The 20310-nt window shown below is 41.6% G+C and overlaps 1 protein-coding gene across 3 annotated transcripts in view; it reads left to right on the forward strand.

The window, feature by feature from the left end:
- PLEKHG7 (pleckstrin homology and RhoGEF domain containing G7) overlaps positions 1-20310 on the forward strand; it is a 55509-nt gene that overhangs the window by 5437 nt on the left and 29762 nt on the right. The window contains exons 3-6 of one of the 3 annotated variants that reach the window (XM_045588332.1): positions 3718-3734; positions 11158-11315; positions 14883-14923; positions 19880-19975. In XM_045588332.1, the coding sequence (XP_045444288.1) occupies positions 3718-3734; positions 11158-11315; positions 14883-14923; positions 19880-19975 (312 nt within the window). Of the gene's footprint in view, positions 1-3361; positions 3568-3717; positions 3735-11157; positions 11316-14882; positions 14924-19876; positions 19976-20310 lie in introns of those variants that run through there. The other 2 variants (XM_036455150.2, XM_036455151.2) reach the window with 2 other exon arrangements.

The raw sequence follows: 20310 nt of genomic DNA on the forward strand, positions 1-20310 counted from the left end.
AGATACAAATAATATCCATCTAATATGGCTTTTGGTATTATTAAATAGCATTATTACATATTAGGTGTTGTTATTTTTTAAAACCATTCACTTATTTATTCATTTATTCGTTAAGCCCTCCCTCTATGAAGTCATTGATTTATACTTTCTAAAATATGACTACAGATTGATCACAGAAAACTAATTCATTGTGCCTGAATTTTAGTTTCAATACAATACAATGTTACCTTCTGCAGACTTCTTTAAAACCTGTTACATGCCCAGCACTGTCTGTAAAATCTGGGAAATATCAGAGAGAGAAGACTCTATTCCAGCTCTCATGTAACCTGTTATAAAGGTGTTGTTAACTAGAGACTAATAGATGGTATACTGTCATTTCATTTATTTAACTTCTGCACTCTGTAAAATCATACTTTGTTGTATTACCTTCTTCCCTCACACACTTTTATTGAGATATCATTGACATCTAACATTGTACTTATATATGTTAATATAACATATATAACATATATAACATATATGATTTGATACTAGAGGCCCAATGCATGAAATTCATTCATAGGTAAGCTCCCTAGGCCTGGCCGGCGATCAGGACCAATCTGCGGGGTGAATGGCAGGGCGATCAGGGGACCCCCACTGGCAACCCACCTTGGCTGGCCTGGTGCCTGTGGGCTGGGGGAAGCTCCTGCATTGAGCATCTGCTGCCTGGTGGTCAGTGTGCGTCATAGCAACCGGTTGTCCCACCAGTTATTCTGCAGTTCAGTTGATTTGCATATTAAGGTTTTATTATACAGGATATAAAAATGGTCACCACAATAAGTTTAGTTAATATCATCACCTCACATAGTTGTACCTTTTCCCCCTTGTGATCAGATAAATGGGAAGATTGTCTATTAGTCAGGAGGGGAGACGGCAGCCTGAAGGAGCCAGGGAACTCTCCTGATCTGGACATGGCTGGAGAGTAGAGGGTGGACTGGCAGCTCCTTTCACATCAGGAGCCACGTGTTGTTCCTCCACTGGCATCAGCTTCTCTAGATGCAAGCTCCATGAAGTCAAGGTCAAGTCTGTTTCATTTATTGTTGTAACCCCAGGGCCTAGAATAGTCCCTGGCACACAGTAGGTATTCGATAAATGTTTAAGGAAGAAGAAAGGAAGTTAACTGGTTAGTTAGGGTATCGAACAACCCTGGTAGAAAGTTTTATGTTCATTTTTGTTTTGCATACTCTCTCTTCCAGCTGCTTTTTTGTCTCCATTCAGCTCCTTCCAACCTCCCCCACCTTCCTAATCTGTCTTGTGTTTATCTCTTGAATGTACCTTTTTGTAGGTACATTCAAGAGATAGGCTGATGTGGCTGGTAGGTATTTGTATAAGTACTATTTCATCTCCCTGTTGGATTTCCAGAAAATGGTAGAAAGTTGAACTGGAAATTATGGTCAAAGATGCAAAGGAAAGTTTCTAACAATCTTCTTAGTCTCTTATGGAAAAAATATATCCCAGATTTAAGCATGAGACCTAGTTTCAAAATTGGCAACTAGTTGTCATTTCTCTGTTGGTTATTTTAAAAGATTGTCTCTGATTCTTAATGTGTTCTTCCTGTGTAATCAATCCATCATTAAAAACAAGCATTTCGAGTTATGCCTATATGTATTTCTTGCATATGGCAAAACACTATGATTCTTAAAATGATGAATGAACGCCTATCTTTTCTAGCCACACAATTGCTGGAATGCTACCTGCTGAAAAGGTATACTTGCCATTAATTTTACTATCTGACAGGGATTATAGCATCTGAAGAATGAGACCTGACAAGCCTTCCCTTACAGAAAGAGAGGAAAAAAAAGGTTAAAAAAGAATAAAAACATTGGGCAACATTCATAACAGGGGAAAGAATAAAAAGCCATATCCAAATTGTAGCACTAAAAAATCAATAAGATTTTATTCCATTAATATACACTTAGCACTAGAGGGCAGTTGCTAACCCCTATATATTCTCCAGCTTTTTTTTTTTTTTTTTTTAATTTGTATCTGGGAATTAAAGCCCACTGTACAGAAGGAATCTTTTTTTTTTTTTAATGCAATTAATGCATTGGTCATGTTTCTAAAAGAGAAGCTTTAGTTATTTGTTTCTGAACATTTCTGCCAAGATAAAGCTCATCACATAACTATTATTTTCACTCTCTGGCCACTGATGGGAAAATTAGAACAATGCTGCCAGGCTGATGTGGCTCACTGTTTGAATCCCGGTCACGTAACTGGGTTGCGGGCTTGATCCTCAGTGGAGGGCATGCAGGAGGCAACTGATCAGTGATTCTTTTTCATCCATGTTTCTATCTTTCTCTTCTTTCTTCCTCTCTCAAATTAATAACAATATGTGTGTGTTTTTAAATTAGAGCAATGCCCTCACCGATTTGGCTTAGTGGATAGTGCATAGGCCTGCGGACTGAAGGGTCCTAGGTTCGATTCCAGTCAAAGGCATGTACCTTGGTTATGGGCACATCCCCAGTGGGGGTTGTGCAGTAGGCAGCTGATCAATGTTTCTCTCTCATCAATGTTTCTAACTCTCTATCCCTTTCCCTTCCTCTTTGTAAACAATCAATGTAATATTTTTTTTTTTAAATGAGAGCAATGCTTTTAAATCCCTGATTCATAGGTTGTGAGGAATGAAAAGTGTCTCACTCACAGCTGTTTTTCACATGAGGAAACTAAGTTCCAGGAAAGCAACAAGCTAAGGGCACACATGGCATTGGATTTAGAGCCCGCTCAAATGATCCAGAATAATCTCATCTCAAGATCTTTCATTTAATTCCATCTACGATACAAAAACCCTTTTTATAAAGATCGCATTCACAAATTTCATTGGACAGGATGTAAACTTATCTTTTGGGGGATCCCTATCCAATATACTATACCCTCTTTTACCTAAAGTAGTAATCAGTATTATATCAATTTCTGAAAACACTTTGTGCTTTAAAATGGTTTATAGTATCTTTTTCTCTTTTTAAGTCTTTTAGCAGTCAGACTTGTGTATTTGAATTTTGAATTCTGGCTCTTTCATTAACAATGTGACCTTAGGTAGATTTTTTTAAATTACCTCTTTAAGCCTTGTTTCCTCCCCTCTACAATAAGGACAAGTAATTTCCACTTGATATGGTGCTTATGAACATTATAATGCATGTAAAGCACCAATCAGTGTGTCTATCTAGTAAAAGTGGTCTTCAGTAAGTACTAGTTGATTTTAAATTAGAATATTATTCAACAACACCAATCTATTCAAAGTGTATGCATGTGAGGTCCACTGGGGACACATTTCCATCAGCAAGAAACTTTTCTGGCACACAAGCCCAGGCTCATTGTTGAGTGTTGACTCATGGGTGTGCAGCCTGCTCAGCAGTGGGAGAGAATTCTCCAGATTCTCTAAATTGCTGCCATCCCAGCCCACATCATGGAGCATCAGATCTTCAGCAGAGGACAGGATGAGGAGACGTGCCAGGAAGGAGACAAGATTACTCCAGCAACCATGGGACTAGTCCCTTCGGATCTGACCAGCCTGGGACAGCACACCTCAGGGTTAGTGAAAATGTGGCCCCATTGGGGTTTCTGAGTGCTGGGCTTGAGGGGGTGGCAGACAAGCCGAAAGGCTATGAAGTCTGGGTCAGGCAGCCAGTTATACAGCCTCCTGTGTCAAGAGTTTTCTACTGAAGCGAAGAACCAGGATAGCCCTCCCCCCAAAGAAAGTATTCCTCAAGAATGTTTGTTTAGTTGTGCTTCCCCAAATAAGGGACAGTGTGAGGTTATATTGTACTTCCACAGGCACAATGGGGGTGCCAGCCACACCCCAAACATTTTACATTTATTATTAGTTCATTTCCTAGCTTGATATCTCTTGGGGGAAATTAGGTATCAAAAAATTCTTTTCCTGCCCTACTCCATGCACACACCATTTGGCTTGGGAGAGGTAGATAAAAATTCTGAACTTATTGCAATGATTGCTTCCAGTGGATATTCCGTCTAGAAGTAGACACGATGATTCTGCCTGCATGCCATTTTTTATAAGAAGCAGTTTTAATATTTGGAATCACAAAAATAAGATGCCAATTTGGAATCACCAACCCCTCTCTCTCCGTGAAACCCAAATTCAAAATCATTCTGAATTCATTGCAACTATTTGCATTAACAGCATTAATCCAGCATCTGAGCAACCCAGCTGACACAGACATGCGGTCCTTTTTCAGAGTCCCAGAAATCTAGTCCACTGCCAGGCCTGGGGGAGGCAAGGGCCGGTTTTCTGCATCAATCCATGTCTGTTTATGTTCCCATGTAGATGTTCTCTTACTGGTTACCTAGATCTTCATATGGTTGCAACTGTAATTCTGATATTTTTATTTACCCACACCCTCTTTTGATAAACATGAAAATGTCAAGTCCACAGAGACTTTGTGGACATGAATCATGTCCACCTTCCCACAACTAGCACAACAAAGCCGAGGCCCCAGCCCAGTCCTGCGTGAGCCAATTGTCTTAGCCCTGCTCCTTATGTGTAAATTGAACTCCAAAACCTAATCTATGTGCTCCTAGATAGATGCCTCATGTCAAAAGGTACGCTAGACAGGAGAAATGGATAGGGGTAGTTTAACTACCTTTAATGGGGGAGAGGAAACTCAAATTGCATTTTTCTATTCTATATGCATAATCCTTCATATTCCAAAATGGAGAGGAAAATTCATTTGTGTGTATATCATTCTTTAGGTCAATATACCTATTTATTCCACAAGATTATTTAGATACCTGTTCTCTTTCAAACTCTATGTTAGTGCTTGGATTCTATCATATTTAAGACCCAGCATGAACCTGCAATAAAATCATAGAAACATGAAGCTGGGGGAGGGGAGTGAGGGAAAGGGAGTTGGCTCTCTCTGAGCAGATCAGAAAAATTCCTGGAGGAAGAGAGTCTAAGCTGGAATTTAGAGATGAGTATGAGTTTGCCAGGCAGTCAAAGCAGAGATAGGCAGGCAGATGGGAACTACCTGTGCCAAGGCATGGAGGCGTGAAGTACAGGGTAAGTTTAAAGAATAGTGAGCAGTTAGTATACATTTGTGTCAGGAAATGACAGTGATGACGATGGGTGTGTGCAGGTTTGTTATGGTTCAATTTACACAACAAATGTTTATTGAGCTCTTAGTAAACATAGAGATTTAGTTCAGAAGTGAGGAGCTTAGCATAAAAGAGGAGATAAGAAATGATTCTGCAAAGCTACCTTATAAAGTAAGATACTTTCTATGAGGGAGGATGACTATAGAGGACTATTTCATTCACTGGTATTTATTATAAAAAAAATGGATTGAATATTAGATGAGCACCTAATATTAATGATAACAAGACATTTTTGTTGCACTGAAGGAACTGAGAGTCTAGTGGAGTAGACATGTAAATAGAACATTATATCATAATATATTTAATGTTCAACATAGCATTTATTAACACTGATAGAAGTGCTTTATAATAATTAACTTTATCCATCCTCACACAATAAGTAGGTATGATTATTATCTACATTTCACAAATGGAAAAGTCAGAGCCAGAGAGATTATTAACTTGCTCAATCAGGTCACTCAGTTAAGATTAAAATCTAGGCAATTGACTCTTCAATTTTTTAAAAATATATTTCCATTGATTTTAGATAAGAAGAGAAAGGGAAAGAGACAGAAACATCATTGTTGAGAGAGAATCATTGATTGGCTACCTCCTGCATACCCCACACTGGGGATGGAGCCTGCAACCCAGTCCTGTGCCCTTGATTGGAATCAAACTCAGGACCCTTCAGTCCGCAGGCTGATGCTTTATCCACTGAGCCAAACCAGCTAGGGCTGACTTCTCATTCTTCACCATCACTCAGAGAACTATAGAAATATGAAAGAGAAACACATAAAAGAGCCTAGAGCCAGCAGGGGAAGACTAATCCTTCCACTCTGCTGGTAGTTATGTTCTCCCTGCAGTCTCCAGGAAATATAGAGACCACTTATAGAGTCATAGAAAGATACCAAACTCATTATCAGATTCTGTAACTTCTAGAATTAAATATCAAAAGAGTAAACATTTCCCCTCAATGTTCACCTAGATTACATTTCTCCTTCAGATTACTATAATTTTTCCAATCCCCTGAATCCCCATAAATACTAAATTTCATTGTATTTTCTAGGGTCTTTATCAAGGAAAGTATGAAGTATGCAGGAAAGCTTCTAATAGTTCTTTTCAGGGGATTTTTCTCATGGGTTCCCAGCATTTTAAGTTATATAATACCTTATGACTAGCTCTGTGAAAATTCTTGGTTATATACTGCTAATTCATAATGTATCAGTTCCAATGTCCTTAACCCAGGAAGATGAAACTAGAATGATATTTCTCACCTAAATTACTGTAAATTTTCCTACTCCCACCAAATTCAGCCCTCTTCATCTTCATAACCACCGTGGACATTGGGTTGGCAAATAACAAAAAGGAGAGAGTTGTAAAAAGTTGAGTTGTAACTCTAATGGTCTTATGAAACATCATCATAAATAGGTAGTGAAAAAGCCTCAGGAGTGCAGAATGTCAAAAGGTGACCCTATTCTTGGAGAAGGAAGTCCAGGATAAGGAGCTTTGTATCAGTTAGGATAGCCTTTGTCTGCAAATGAAAGGCATTTCTCTTGTAATATAACCAAAGCACAGGCTAGGGCAGATGTCAGCAACCTTTCAGGATCTTTCTGTTTTTCTCTTCTGCTCTTATCTTTGCAAGATTGCTGGCATACTTTCAAATATCAAACAATATTAAAAACAATAAGAAGAAGGGCAAAGGGTAGAAGGTAAAAAGAAGTAGAGAGCTCTGACCACTTTGAAAAAGTTTCCCAGAATCTGTACCCTGCAATTTCTATTTAAATCTCATTGACCAGCCCTAGTCAGTTTTGCTCAGTGGATAGAGCATTGGCCTGCAGACAGAAGGATCCTGGGTTTGACTCGAGTCAAGGGCATGTACCTCAGTTGCAGGAAACTCCTCAGCCTGGGCCCTGGTCAGGACACATGCAGGAAGCAAGCAATCAATGTGTTTCTCTCACATCAATGTTTCTCTATGTCTTTCCTTCTCTCTTTCACTCTCTTTAAAATCAATGGGAAAATATCCTTGGGAGAGGATGAATAAATAAATAAATAAATAAATAAATAAATAAATAAATCTCATTGGTCAGATTTGGGTAACATAGCCTCTTCTAGCTGCAAGGGAGTTAGAGCAAATTACTGTATTATCTCAGTACATGCCACCCCAAGCAAAGCAGGGTTTTGTTAGTAAGAAAAATGAAGAGCACACACATTGGTTTGGCAGCTAACAGTGTCTGCAAAATTAACCTAAAGTTTTCCAGTTAATAAAATAGAGGAGAGAGACAAGCAAAGAAAGGGCAGTTAAAAGAGATTTTAAAACCCCAGGGAATACAGCCAATTAAATTAAGCCAAGCCAATTTTATTTAAGTATTTCCCTTTTAAGTTACTTAGTCGATGGCTCTAAATCTTATGGAAAAAATAGGGGTTAGGAAGATTTGGAGAGGGCAATGCCTTCCCAGCTAAGGCACTGAAGTGTGAAACATTTTGTATGGAGATTACAATCCATTCCCTGTTTCCAGAGAATAAATTGCAAAGTAATGAATATCAGGGACTATATTATAGAAGGCTTGTGTATAGGTTTTAAGAAGGCATTTATCTGGTATAGAATGAAGAGCTATTGAAGTGTCTGAGGCCAGGAGGGACTAAGTCAGATTTGCATTTTGGATAACTTATGTTAGTGGCTGGCATTAGGATGGAATCAAGAAGATAAAGCTAAAGGTGAAGAAGTAAGTTAAGAGGCAACTGTATTAATACAGATGAAGGCCCAGCCGACATGACCCAGTGGTTGACCCGTCAACCTGTGAACCAGAATGTCACAGTTCAATTTCTGATCAGGGCACATGTCTAGGTTGAGGGCTCAATCCCCAGTATGGGTCATGCAGGAGGCAGCTAATTAATGATTCCCTCTCATCGTTCATGTTTCTATCTCTTGCCCTCTCTCTTTCTTTCTGAAATCAATAAAAATAAAAAAATAAAAAATACAGATGGAAGATGCAGAGCCCTGATCTAGTGAAAATGTAGAGCAGAGCACAAATTTGAAAAATTACTTCTTTGAGTATCAAAGGAGATTTCTTAGAGAAAGCAGCCTTTTATGGCTAAAAATTAACTTTTTATGCCTACAGCATTAATCTGAATAGTCTGAGGCAGCCCTACTTCAAATACTTTTTAGGAGTTTTTGAGACATAGGCTATTCATTAATAGAAATTCCTAAACAACTTATTTATAAGTAAAATTATAAAATTATCTCTGGAAACGCTTTTAGCAAAAGACTGAGATTTTAAAATAACTCTTATAATCTAAAGGTAGGAAAAAACTACATTAAGTTACTTGTAACTTCAAAGTCAGTTGTTCTCCAACTCTGGTATCTAAGGAGCTGGGAAAACTTCAGATTCAGAGGCCCACCTTCAGACCTCCTGGGTCAGAATCCTAAGGATGGGACTATTGATGGGTTTTATAATAAACTAGAGGCCTGGTGCATGAAATTCATGCACTGGAGAGGGGTCCCTTAGCCCAGCCTGCACCCTTTTACATACTGGGAGCCCTCAGAGGATATCCTACTGATGACTTAGGCCCGTTCCCTGTTGGAGCAGTCTGGCCTCCTGCAAAGAGAGGTGACGGGGCTTATCAGGGGAAGGCACCAGCCCCATCACTGTGCTATTGCAGCCACTGGATTAAGGTATTTTCATCAACATGGACTCCAGTCCCTTCACCATGAAAAAATGACAACTTTCTTTAGGCATTTTCAAGATATGCCTTTCATAAGATATGACATTTCTTTCTTTATTTTTCTTTTTATCCTCACCTGAGGATATGTTTCCATTGATTTTTCCCCCTGCTCCGCCCCTTCCCAAGCCTACAGCCTCTGCCCCCAGCTGTAGGCTTGGAAGCAGGTACCCCCATCCCCCAAGCCTAAAACCTCCATGGGAGGGCCAGCTAGGAGTGACCCGAGTGCTGAGGAGGTTCCCAGGACCCAGGTATGTATGCAAATTAACTGCCATCTTTATTGTGGTAATTTGCATACTCACTCTGATTGGCTGTGGGTATAGCAGAGATACAGTCAATTTACATGTTTCTCTATTATTAGGAAAGATTCCATAAGGTATTCTAATATACACCAGATTTTGCTCAATAGCATACTAGGCCTGACAGGGCATAACCAGTACTCCAACATCAGACATATTGATGAGAAAGGAGGCATGAGATCCAAGAATATACAATTGCAAGGCAAAAGATGGAAGCATAGGAAGAAAGGCCATCACTCATGTGGAAGGTCAGAAGAATGGAGCTTGGCTATAAGGCTTGGAGAACTCAAGCAGCAGGCGGGTGGGAAAGTGGAAGCAGCAGAGGAGGGGCTGGGCTGGGGAGACTAATGGGGTAGCAAGCATGGGGATGGGTAATGGACCAAATCACAATATCCAAAGTATATCAGATTCTCAACTTCCAAGGCAAATCCATACCTATGCTTTTGTTGATAAATTGAGACAAATTTCCTCTGTATATAAAGTAATCTATATTAAGCTATTTTTCGATTTAAAAAAGAGAATTTAACTATTACATTGGTCAATTCATAGAAAGAATTGCATCTCTCATCCCTCAAAATAGAGCAAAGGATTATCTGAACAACTTTGATGAGGAAGCTGACAACCCCTACAATCCAATGCTATCAGGCAGATTCCCAGAGGAGCAGACCCCTCACCCCTTTTGCTCCTTAGAGATCACTGGGTATATGGCTATGGAGCTGCCCCTCACTGTCTGATATGGCAACCATTTATTTTGTGAATGTCCAGCAGACAGGAGGTTTCATGAAATGGGAGAGAGAAAAAGAGCAGGTGCATAGGCCTCTCTTGTATGAAGCTTTACCAATCATAGTTCTCATTTTCTCTTGGAAAAATAAAAGCGCTGAAATAACCAGACTGATCTCTAGGGTGCTGATGGCATCCTGCTCCCTCTGAGGCCCTGTGAATAATTTGCAAAGATTATGTGTGAGGGCTTTCTCCTAGTGTTCTTCTGATTCAGAATGTGCTGGGTATGTTTGTGCTGGCACTTTTCTTAAATCATCACCCGAGGATATATTTTACTAATTTTAGAGACAGGGAGAGATGAGAGAGAGAGAGAGAGAGAGAGAGAGAGAGAGAGAGAGAGAGAGAGAGAAATATCAATCAGTTGCCTTCTGCATGTGTCCCAACACAGGATCAACCCACAACCTATGTATGAGCCCTGACTGGCAATCAAACTTCCCCCTGCTGTTGCACAGGATGTCACTCCAACCAAGTAAACCACACCAGTCATGGCTGTGCTGACAACTTTGAGAGAGTCATTCTGCTTTGGACTAGTCAGAATCATATTATAAATGGTCAATAAAACTCAAAAAGGTGTGGAGAGTATGTGTTATCATAGCCGTCCTGTGCCTGGAGCCTGGGATAGCCTCCAAATCTTTCCTTAAGAAAGCAGGCATTCCTCAGGCGTGGAGCAGTCACTCCTGGATGCCCCGAGTGGTTTGAAGGATGGCGGCCTGCACGCGGCTGTAAGCTCTCTCCTCTGTCTCTCTTTTTTTTTTTTTTTTTTTTTTTTTAATTATAAAAACATATTTATTTATTTATTTTTTTAATTTTATTTTATTTCCCCCCTCCCTCCCTCCCACCCATCCCCTCCCTCCCCAGAGCTTTATGTCCATTGGTTGTACTTATATGCATGTATACAAGTCCTTCAGTTGATCTATTATCTCCCCCAGATCCCCCTCCCCTCCCCACTGAAATTTGACAATCTGCTTGTTGCTTTACTGTCTCTGTATCTACCTTTTGGTTCATCAGTTTATAATGATCTTTATTATCCACAAATGAGTGAGGTCATGTGGTGTTTCTCTTTCATTGATTGGCTTATTTCACTCAGCATGATGTTCTCCAATTCCATCCAGGTTGCTGCAAATGATGAGAATTCCTTCTTTTTTATGGCAGCATAGTAGAACAGTGTGGAATTTCCTCAAAAAACTGAAAATGGAACTCCCATTTGATCCAGTAATCCCACTCCTAGGAATATATCTCCTCTGTCTCTTGAGTGCAGGTTCCGCGAGCGCAGACGGAGCTCTGTGGTGCTCAACTTGCCTGGCCTTGAGGTGTTCCCCGGGGACCTTCTGGTGTCAGATGGAGCTGCCGATTACCTGTGCCACCCACTTCTGCTGCTGAATCCAGGTCTCGTTATTCAGCATACTTACACCACAAGCCTGCTATGGGAGGATATTGTAATGAACAGGGGGATTTTCAAAATGCTTAATGACTAGTACCACATGTGCACTGACAACTTCAACAGATCTCTCACTGACTTAGGCATCAGCCATGAATTACCGGAACCAGCTGAATACACTCTGCTATTGGCCACTCCACTTACAGAGATGTATGAGGTCCTCTTGTCAAGAAATTTGCCCAGCCCTAGCCAGTTTGGTTCCGTGGATAGAGCATTGGCCTGCGGACTGAAAGGTCCCAGGTTCGATTCTGGCCAGGGTACATGCCTGGGTTGTGGAAGGCAGCTGGTCAATGATTCTCTCCCATCACTGATGTTTCTATCTTTCTCTCCCTCTTCCTTCCTCTCTGAAATCAATAAAGAAATATATATTAAAAAAAAAAAAAAAAAGAAAGAAAGAAAGAAATTTGCCCAGGTCCAGGGATGATCACCACCTTAGCTGAATGCTCTCTCTGGGCTGGTGGGTAGTTTCCATATCATCGCTGTGATGCTAGGCACACAACAAATACCACACCCCCACCCTTCCAACCAGGGCGGCCCCCTGTGGAGACAGGGGTCCTGTTAACAGCGGATTACCACTGGAGGAGATTAGAGAGAGGCAGTTTAAGGGTAAATCTGCATTTTGAACTCAGTTGGGAAAGAAAAGAACAGCTTCTCATGACCCTGAGAAGGCCTTTGAAAGCTGAAAGGAGACTTAGGGATTACCCATCTTGGTGGCTGTTAAACTGGTTTTGTTCTTAACCAGAGCCCTTTTTTACATAAGAACCCTCACTTGGAAATAAAGCCTATAAAGCAAATCCAGGCAGAGTTGCAATATTTGAAAACAGGGTGGGTCCCAAAGCCTCACCTCCAAGGCACCCCCAGGAGCCCAGGACATCCTGCAACCCGGGAACAGCTCATTCCTCATTCACAGATGTGCCGAGTAAGACCCAGAAAGGAGCCCTGGCCTGACCCAGCCGTGGTACCAGCTGGTTTGTGTCAGAAGAATGGAGTCCGGGCTCCTGGCTGCGAGTCCTGCATGCTCCCCGCCAACCTGCATCAGTCACCTATTAGATGGAACCCAGAAGCCACCAGTAAATAAATCATGCCTGACATTTGTATAATTCTTCACTCTTTATAGCTCCCTTTCACATCTACCATCTTATAAGACACAGCCATCCAAATAAACATCTACTGTCTCCTGTGATGCAACCACCAGAATGAACAAACAGAGAGGGATTAAGTGATCTACTCAAGGACAGGCCCCTAGAAACTAGAGCTAAACTCAGCATTACCTTAACCGGGGTTAGTACTTGTTCCGTGAGACTTTGCCCATTCCCTAAGCTGGTGATCAATGAAAGCAGTGTTTCCAGAAGGCTGGTCTCAGACCAGCAGCTTCAACATTACCTGGGAAATTGTTAGACATGTGGGTCAGGGCTTGCTCCAGACCTTCTGAATAAGAAATTCTGGGGGCAGAGCCAGCCCAGGTATCTGTTGTTTTAGTTTTGACCGTATTTTCCGGCATATAAGACGACTTTTGAAACGAAAAAATGCCTGCTCAGATTGGCCAGAGTCAGAGAGGCGGTCTATTAAAAAAAAAGAACAGGTGTTGCCTTGGAAGTGGGGGGTAGTCTTATACAGTGAATATATGCCTAAACCTATGTTTTAACTGTAAAATTAGGGGGTAGTCTCATACGCTGGAAAATACAATAATTAAATTTATTAAGATGACATTGGTCGACACAAACGTATAGGTTTCAGGTGTGGGTTCTATGTTACAGGGTCTGTATATTGCACCATTTACTTACTTCCCAAAGACAAATAGTTATTTGTGGGTTTGTTTGTTTGTTTGTTTTATATTTTTTAAATTGATTTCAGAGAGAAAATGAGAGGGAGAGAAACATCAATGATGAGAGAGAATCGTTGGTCAGCTGCCTCCTGCACTCCCCCTACTAAGGGTTGAGTCTGCAACCTAAGTATGTGCTCCGACCAGGAATTGAACCGTGACCTCCTGGTTCACAGGTCGATGATCAAACACTAAGCCATGCTTGCCGGGCATCATTCATTTTTTAACAAGCCCTCCAGATGATTCTGATGCCACTTAAAGTTTGAAAACCCCCTGCTAAGAAACAGGACATAACTAGCACGTGATGTTCCTAAACAAACTAGTTGTTCCTTTGTTGTGTGCCTAGCATCACAGCAAAGACCACGTAGTAAAAGTTATGCAACCTTCTTCACCTTCTGCCTCCACACCCGCTTCCCAAGGAGTGCAGAATAGAGCTCTTGTGTCCCCAAATCATGGTCTAATGCAGTGCTGCTCGAGCTTCCAAGTGCATGTGAGTCACTGGTGAAAAAACTGAGTCACCAAAACTTAACGTTTACTACAGATAATAAAAGATTGAGGAGGCAGCAGAGACCCATTTACATCTTCTGAATATTTGAGATGCTTTTCCAAGGCCCTAAAATTACCTCCAAAGCTAGAAAAACAGAGAGACATTTGTGGAAAACAGATACCCCAATTGCATTTCACATGGGACCTAATTTTCCACCAGGCATTTGAGGGATAAGAGTGGTAAAGCCTATTTGTCCCTAAAGGAGATTCCACCCAAGCTCTCCTTTTAAAAGATTAATAAGGTGGTCAGAGTGAGCAAAATAATTCATTGGACAGGTGGCTTCCAGGGTTCCAATAGGAAAAGCCCCTTGAGCACACCCCTTGCAGTAAATGCCATTCGGTAATTGCCTCCATCTGATTGAAGTACTATGCGGAGCCCCCTGACGAATGAAACACAGAGAGAGACAGATGTATAAGACATCTATTTTTTTGTACTGAGTCATCAGAACACCTCACCTAATCCTAAGAGATGATTTCCAGCTTTTTCTTGGTAACATTACAAATTGATGCAAATGACATGAAAATCAGGAGACCAAATCTCATCACTTTAAATCCTGATCACAAAAATAGTTCATTATTGAACAATGATGGCCTTCCCAGCTCAAAGCAGCTCCTCAGGACTACTTGGATGGTGGCTAATAGCAACAATAAATCCCAACATAGAGACTGATGATGTGCTGGTGTTCCCCTAGTTTGAAGTCTGTGTTTAACCACACCTGGGATTGTAAGGTTATGTAGTCATCAAGACTCAAGTTTGGTCCGAGAGAGTTTCTGTAGAACAGTGTAAAAAAAAAAGTTCTTTCAGCCCCAAAGTTCTATGACTCTCCATCTTAAATATATTATTCAACATCTTTATTACATTTCATAAATTTTTGCCCCCTGAGCTATCAAGAAAAGAAGGCTGAAAAATACTCCAGTAAAGAAATAGGACAATATCACTTTCAGGCAGCAATGGAACACCAGTTTTTAGGTTGCAGCACGGCTTCCTTCACTATCTGCATTCATCCTGTGCTTTCTCGAGAGAAGGAGAGTTAGAGCAGGATGGATTCCTTCTGGCTCTTTGGAAAGCAGGTTTTGTCAAGCACTGCAATGCTCTGTCACGAGTTACTCCAAGTTCTAATGAGTGTTCTTTCATTTCACCCCCCAGAATCCAAAAAACCACGATGGCCTTTCTCCAGGAGAGGAGCGGTGAGTGCTGTGCGTTGTCGTTTTAATTAAGCTTCCTGTAGCTAAGAAAGTAAGAAGGGGCTGAAGAGCCCCTCTAACTTTGCATGACGGCAGATGGCACATGACATATGAAGTTTAAATTATATCATCACATCTATAGTAGAGAACAAGCCAAAAAAGGCCATTTTGCACAGCAAAACAGTGCTAATTGCCAGTGGTTAACGAGCTCTGCAAAAAGTAAACAAACAACCAAAAAAAACCAAAGCCATCCTAATACTGTGATGCTTTACAACTCTAAATGTATAACTCGATGTGGCTTCGGAAAAACTCACTGGATAAAGTCAACTTGCACAGGGTACAACCCCCCGTTTGCAGTCAGTGCTGTGCTTATCGGGAACATTGAAAAATGAATGAGCTATTACAGAAACAGATTCCACAGAAACACTTCTACTTCTGGGAAAGCCGGTTGGATTAGTCCTGGTGTATGTGTTTTTTAATTCATTCTTGGTACCATCAATTATGAAAGAATCATAAATCTTGTATGATGTATCAGTGGTCCCTGACTCTTTGCAGCCTACAACGAGGGTTGGCCAGAGTGCAGCCTTTCCTCCAGGCAAGCTCGGGGTAGAGGGAAGGGGTGTTCCTGACTACAGCCTCATTCCTCACTCCTGCTTTTGTAGGGAGGGGAAGGACTGATTGTGTTCTAACAGCAGTACCAGTTGCAATACCGTCTTAAAGAATCATAGCTAAATTAAAAGCTGTCTGAGGTTCCAATCCCAGCTGCTCCACTTACTATTCTATGACTTTGTCCAAATGAATCAATCCCCTTCAGCTTCAGGTGCTTCCCTGTGAAAGCTGGATAGTGATCATGTGATGAGTAAATCGAATAGTGCATGTGGGCTTATCCCAAAGCTGGGCAGGTCTTAAACACTCAATCAATATTGGCCATAATACTGGTAGTTTTATTTGTTTGGAAAACTACTTGTTCTCATAAGCAAGTACCACATTATTTTTCCAGGCACCAAACATTTGTATGAATGTCTCAGTCAACTCTGGCTGCTATAACAAAATGCCACAGGCTGGATGGCTTAGTACCAGGCATCTTCAAACTACGGCCCGCGGGCCACATGCGGCCCGCAGAGGAGTCTGATCCGGCCCGCCAGGTTTTTTGGGCAGTGAGCGCAGCCGAGGTGTTACAGTAGGAATTAGTAGTTCATACAGTCCGGCCCTCCAGCTCTCTGAGGGACTGTGATCTGGCCCCCACTTTAAAAAGTTTGAGGACCCCTGGAAGCAAACATGAGTACTTATCACAGTTGCGGAGACTGGGAAGCCGAAGATCAATGGGCCAGCATGGTCAGAGAACTCTCTTGGTAGCTTATAGGCAGTTGTCTTCTCACTGTGTCCTCACATAACAGAGATAGAGCTCCAGTGCCTCCTCAATAATTTCATGAATGGGGTTAGGTCATGATAAACCTGCATGACCTCATCCAAACCGAGTTACTTCCCAAAGGTCCTTTCTCCAAATACCATCACATTGGGGGGTTAGGGTTTTAAGAGGTGACTTGGGAGGAACAGAAACATCCAGCCATAGGGACAGTTTAAACATTAGGAGCTAGTGACCATTGTCACTAAAGCGGTTTCTCCTGTTCATGCCCATTTTGCCCCTCTTTAGGGACCTGGTTTGACTATTTTCCTGGCAGGTCTGATGCAGGGCCTATGTTATAAGCTTTCCTGGCCTTCTTCTCATTTAAATGGAGGCAAGGCCAGTTACCAGTCAGGTCTGCGGTCTCAGGAGAAGGAGAATCTCCCACAAGTTCTCCTGAAGCTAATAAGGAAGGTGCTACCTTCCTCCGTGGGAAGAACGCTCTAAGGGCTGTCAGGGAGGTAGAATGTGCTCCCACAAGGGAGGGCGTACCTAAGGAAGGGATGCTCTTACAAGTTGTAACCAATGTCTTTTCCTCCATAAAGAAGTGATTTGTGGGGTGGCTATATGTGTCAAACACTGGGCTAGGTTTCTAAGATGCCGAGGGGCCCATTATCAGCTGCTAACTAAGGTCAGACTTCCATGTAGATTGAGAGGGAAAGTGTGATAAATGGCTTGCGCAATGTTGGAGGTAGGTGGGCAGTGGTGGAGATACATAGACAGAATCATTAGTGGGAAGATAAAATGTTTCAGCAAACGTCCTCACTAAAGAAGGGAAATTCATATCTTAAGGCTCACTGTCATAAAGACCTAGTATCTGGTCTCCTTTAAGTTAATATTTCTATTTGGTCCTTCATCCTTTTAGTCTTATTTACCACATAATTCATAGCAATATAAATGCTAATTCACATAAATATAATAAACACACTGCTACATTATAATGTATTTTCCTAATATATTACACATTTTCTCTTTTCTTACCTTCCTTTCTTCTCTCCTTCTTTTCTAATGAATATTAGTAATAAAAACAAACACAGATATAATGTTTACATTACCAGGCACTGTTTCCGTTTATGTATGCTCCTATTTATGTATGTCAAAGCTTATATATGTTAACTCATTAATTATCACAACAGACCAACAAGGCAGGTAGCATTATTATCCCCATTTTGCAAATGGAGAAACAGGTTCAGAGAGGTTGAATAGCTTGCCTGAGGTCACACAGCTTATTAGCAGTAGAGTGGGGATTGGTCCCCAGGAGTCCCAGGCCCTCTGGCTCTGAGTCTGTTTCAGCCCCGACATTGAATTGTCTGCAAATGTGTGGCTCCATAACCAAACCTGGACACTCCAGCCTCCTCTCGCTCAACAGAGTTCTCATGGATCTTGCCTGTTCTCACAGATTCAATGCAATCTCTTTGTTAACCACTAAAATGTGTATTCATGCTCACATATCCCATATATTTGTTTTGCTCCAGGTACTTATCCTCGGTTCCTACTGTAAATTTTTGTTCCAGCCAGCCCTTAGTTAGCTTTGGGACTCTGGAATTACCCTTGGTTCTTTCTTTTCATGTTCTGTATCCTCTTAAATGCACTACAAACTCTTCTCATGACCTCTCCTTGCCAACACCACCAGTGTTTGTTACTCTAAAGAGTTAATGTGGTCTCTGGGAGGACTGTCCCCTCCCTTCTCACTGGCACCCACTAAGCATTTGGTCAGGAGGCTGGTCGGAACCAAGGAAGCCACAGCGAGTGCCCTTCACAAGAGGCTGGTGCCCACCTTTCCACAGCTCTGATGCTGCTCCCATTGTCCCAGCCTCTTTCTTTTCCAACAGGCTGCTGACTTGTTATTTCCACAACAAGCAGTCGCTATGGTTTCAGACATCACCACATGGCATATGTCCCAGTTTCTGTAGGCGGTGCCCAACCCTCTCCAAGATTTCTTAGCTACTGTGGAAGTTAACCAGGCTCTAATAGATTTTCTCTCTCAGTGCCATAACCCTACCAGAGAAACCAGCCACAACCCTTCGGCACATTCTGAAATGATAGGGTCTCCTCTCACACACAGGGAGTTGCCTAACAGATAACCCCTGAGTTCTCCTGCTCATTAACATACAGCATCATGACCTGGAAACAATAGAACAAGTTTAAAAATTATTTGTGATAAACATTCATGTCAAATGCAGCCAAGTTTCCTTTAGGAAGCCTTGCATTTCTTTTGATAGCTGCTCCCTGTTAAGGGTGGTAAAATGAATTCTTTTAAGTGGATAATTTATGATCTTGCAACAGAGTAGTGAACGAGTCAAAAACAAGTCACAATATAGTAAGTTTAGAAAGCAAGTTATGAAAGGATGTCCAAATATGACACCATTAAAAATTAATTATAATTACAATCAGAAAAAGATTTTCTGTGTTTATCTAGAGGTGAAGATTATAGGTAGCTTAGATTTTCTTAGGGTTTTTTTCTTTGTTTCTCAAATTATTACCTTTGTATCTAATCAGATTCTTAAAAATTAATATTATACTATATAATAAAGAGGTAATATGCAAATTGACCCTAGCACCCTTGCACAAGATGGCCAACCCCATATAATCAAATATGGCCACCCCCATGTGGTCAAAATGGCCACCACAAGATGGCTGGCAGGGAAAGGTAGTTGTGGGTGATAAGGCTAGCAGGGGAGGGCAATTAGGAGTAACCAGGCCAGCAGGGGAGGGCAGTTGGGAGTGACCTAGCCTGCAGGAAAGGGCAGTTAGGGGTGACCGGGACAGTAGGGGAGGAGCAGTCATGAGTGACTGGGGCAGCAGGGGAGCAGTTGAGCATCAACTGACAGGGGAGTGGTTAGGGGTTGATCAGGCTGGCCAGCAGGCAAACAGTTGAGAACCAGCAGTCTGACTGCTGGTAGTTAGACATCCTCTGAAGGATCCCAGATTGGAGAGGGTGCAAGCTGGGCTGAGGGTCACCCTTGAGTGCATAAATTTCATGCACCAGGCCTCTAGATAAAAACAATAACAAATAAGTGGGTGGTTTCACCCTAAAGAGACTAGTTTCTAGCATATCCTAGTATTGTTTAGCAGTGAATAATTGGGTTGGGCAATTCCTTCAACACTCTGGGCTTTTCCCAGTCATCTGCTAACTGAGGGGTGAACTAAAGCCTTCGAGGGACCTTCTGATGCTCAAGTCCTATAATCCTGGGTTTGGAAAAGCTAGATCTATGAAAGACATTACACCACCCCACAGGGTGGGTGTGAGACCTGGAGTCCATCTATTTACTATACAACTCTTCCAAGCCTTGGATTATTTTTTTTTTCATTAGTAAAATGAAAGGCTTGGATCAGACATCCTCACCAGCCTCTGTTCTCCACATCAAACATTATGTGGTCCTATGAGTCAGATTGTGGCAAGGAAATAGCTTTGCAACTGATAGTGACTTATCGACAAAAGGTATAGTCTCTTCTCACATATGTTAGAGAATGAACATATGGGAGATGGCTACTGAAGTCATGTCATTGAAGAATACTGTTTGAAAATTTTGTTTCTCACCATCCTTAAGCAGGGCAGAGACAAACACAAGCACATATCTGACCTGGAGCAGCGCCTCTCCTCGGTGAAGATTACAGACTTCGGGGCCTATGAATTCCACAGCCTTAAGGTATCTCACCAACTGCTTCCTGAGTGACATGGCTTCTTCCCTCGGTTTAGTCACTATTTTGTTGTCTTTGTTCGTATCACAGCAAAGTGCAGGAGGGAAGCCCAGAGCTGGGCTGGGTTGGGTCGGCTTTCTCTAATGGCCAGGGAAACCTCAGGAAGGTCATTTCATCTTAACAAAAACAATGGGTGCCAGAGGCCTGTCCACATGTTAGCAGTGGTTACTCGTTCGCCTCAAGGCCTCAATTTCCGCGTCAAGAAATAGCTTGCTGTTGAGCCGACCACTTCTAAACGTTGCTAAAAACTTTAAAATTCTCATTTCATGTCATTAATTTCAAT

The sequence above is a fragment of the Pipistrellus kuhlii genome, unplaced genomic scaffold (genome assembly GCF_014108245.1).
Source record: "Pipistrellus kuhlii isolate mPipKuh1 unplaced genomic scaffold, mPipKuh1.p scaffold_m20_p_3, whole genome shotgun sequence".
In the NCBI taxonomy this organism is placed as follows: Eukaryota; Metazoa; Chordata; class Mammalia; order Chiroptera; family Vespertilionidae; genus Pipistrellus; species Pipistrellus kuhlii.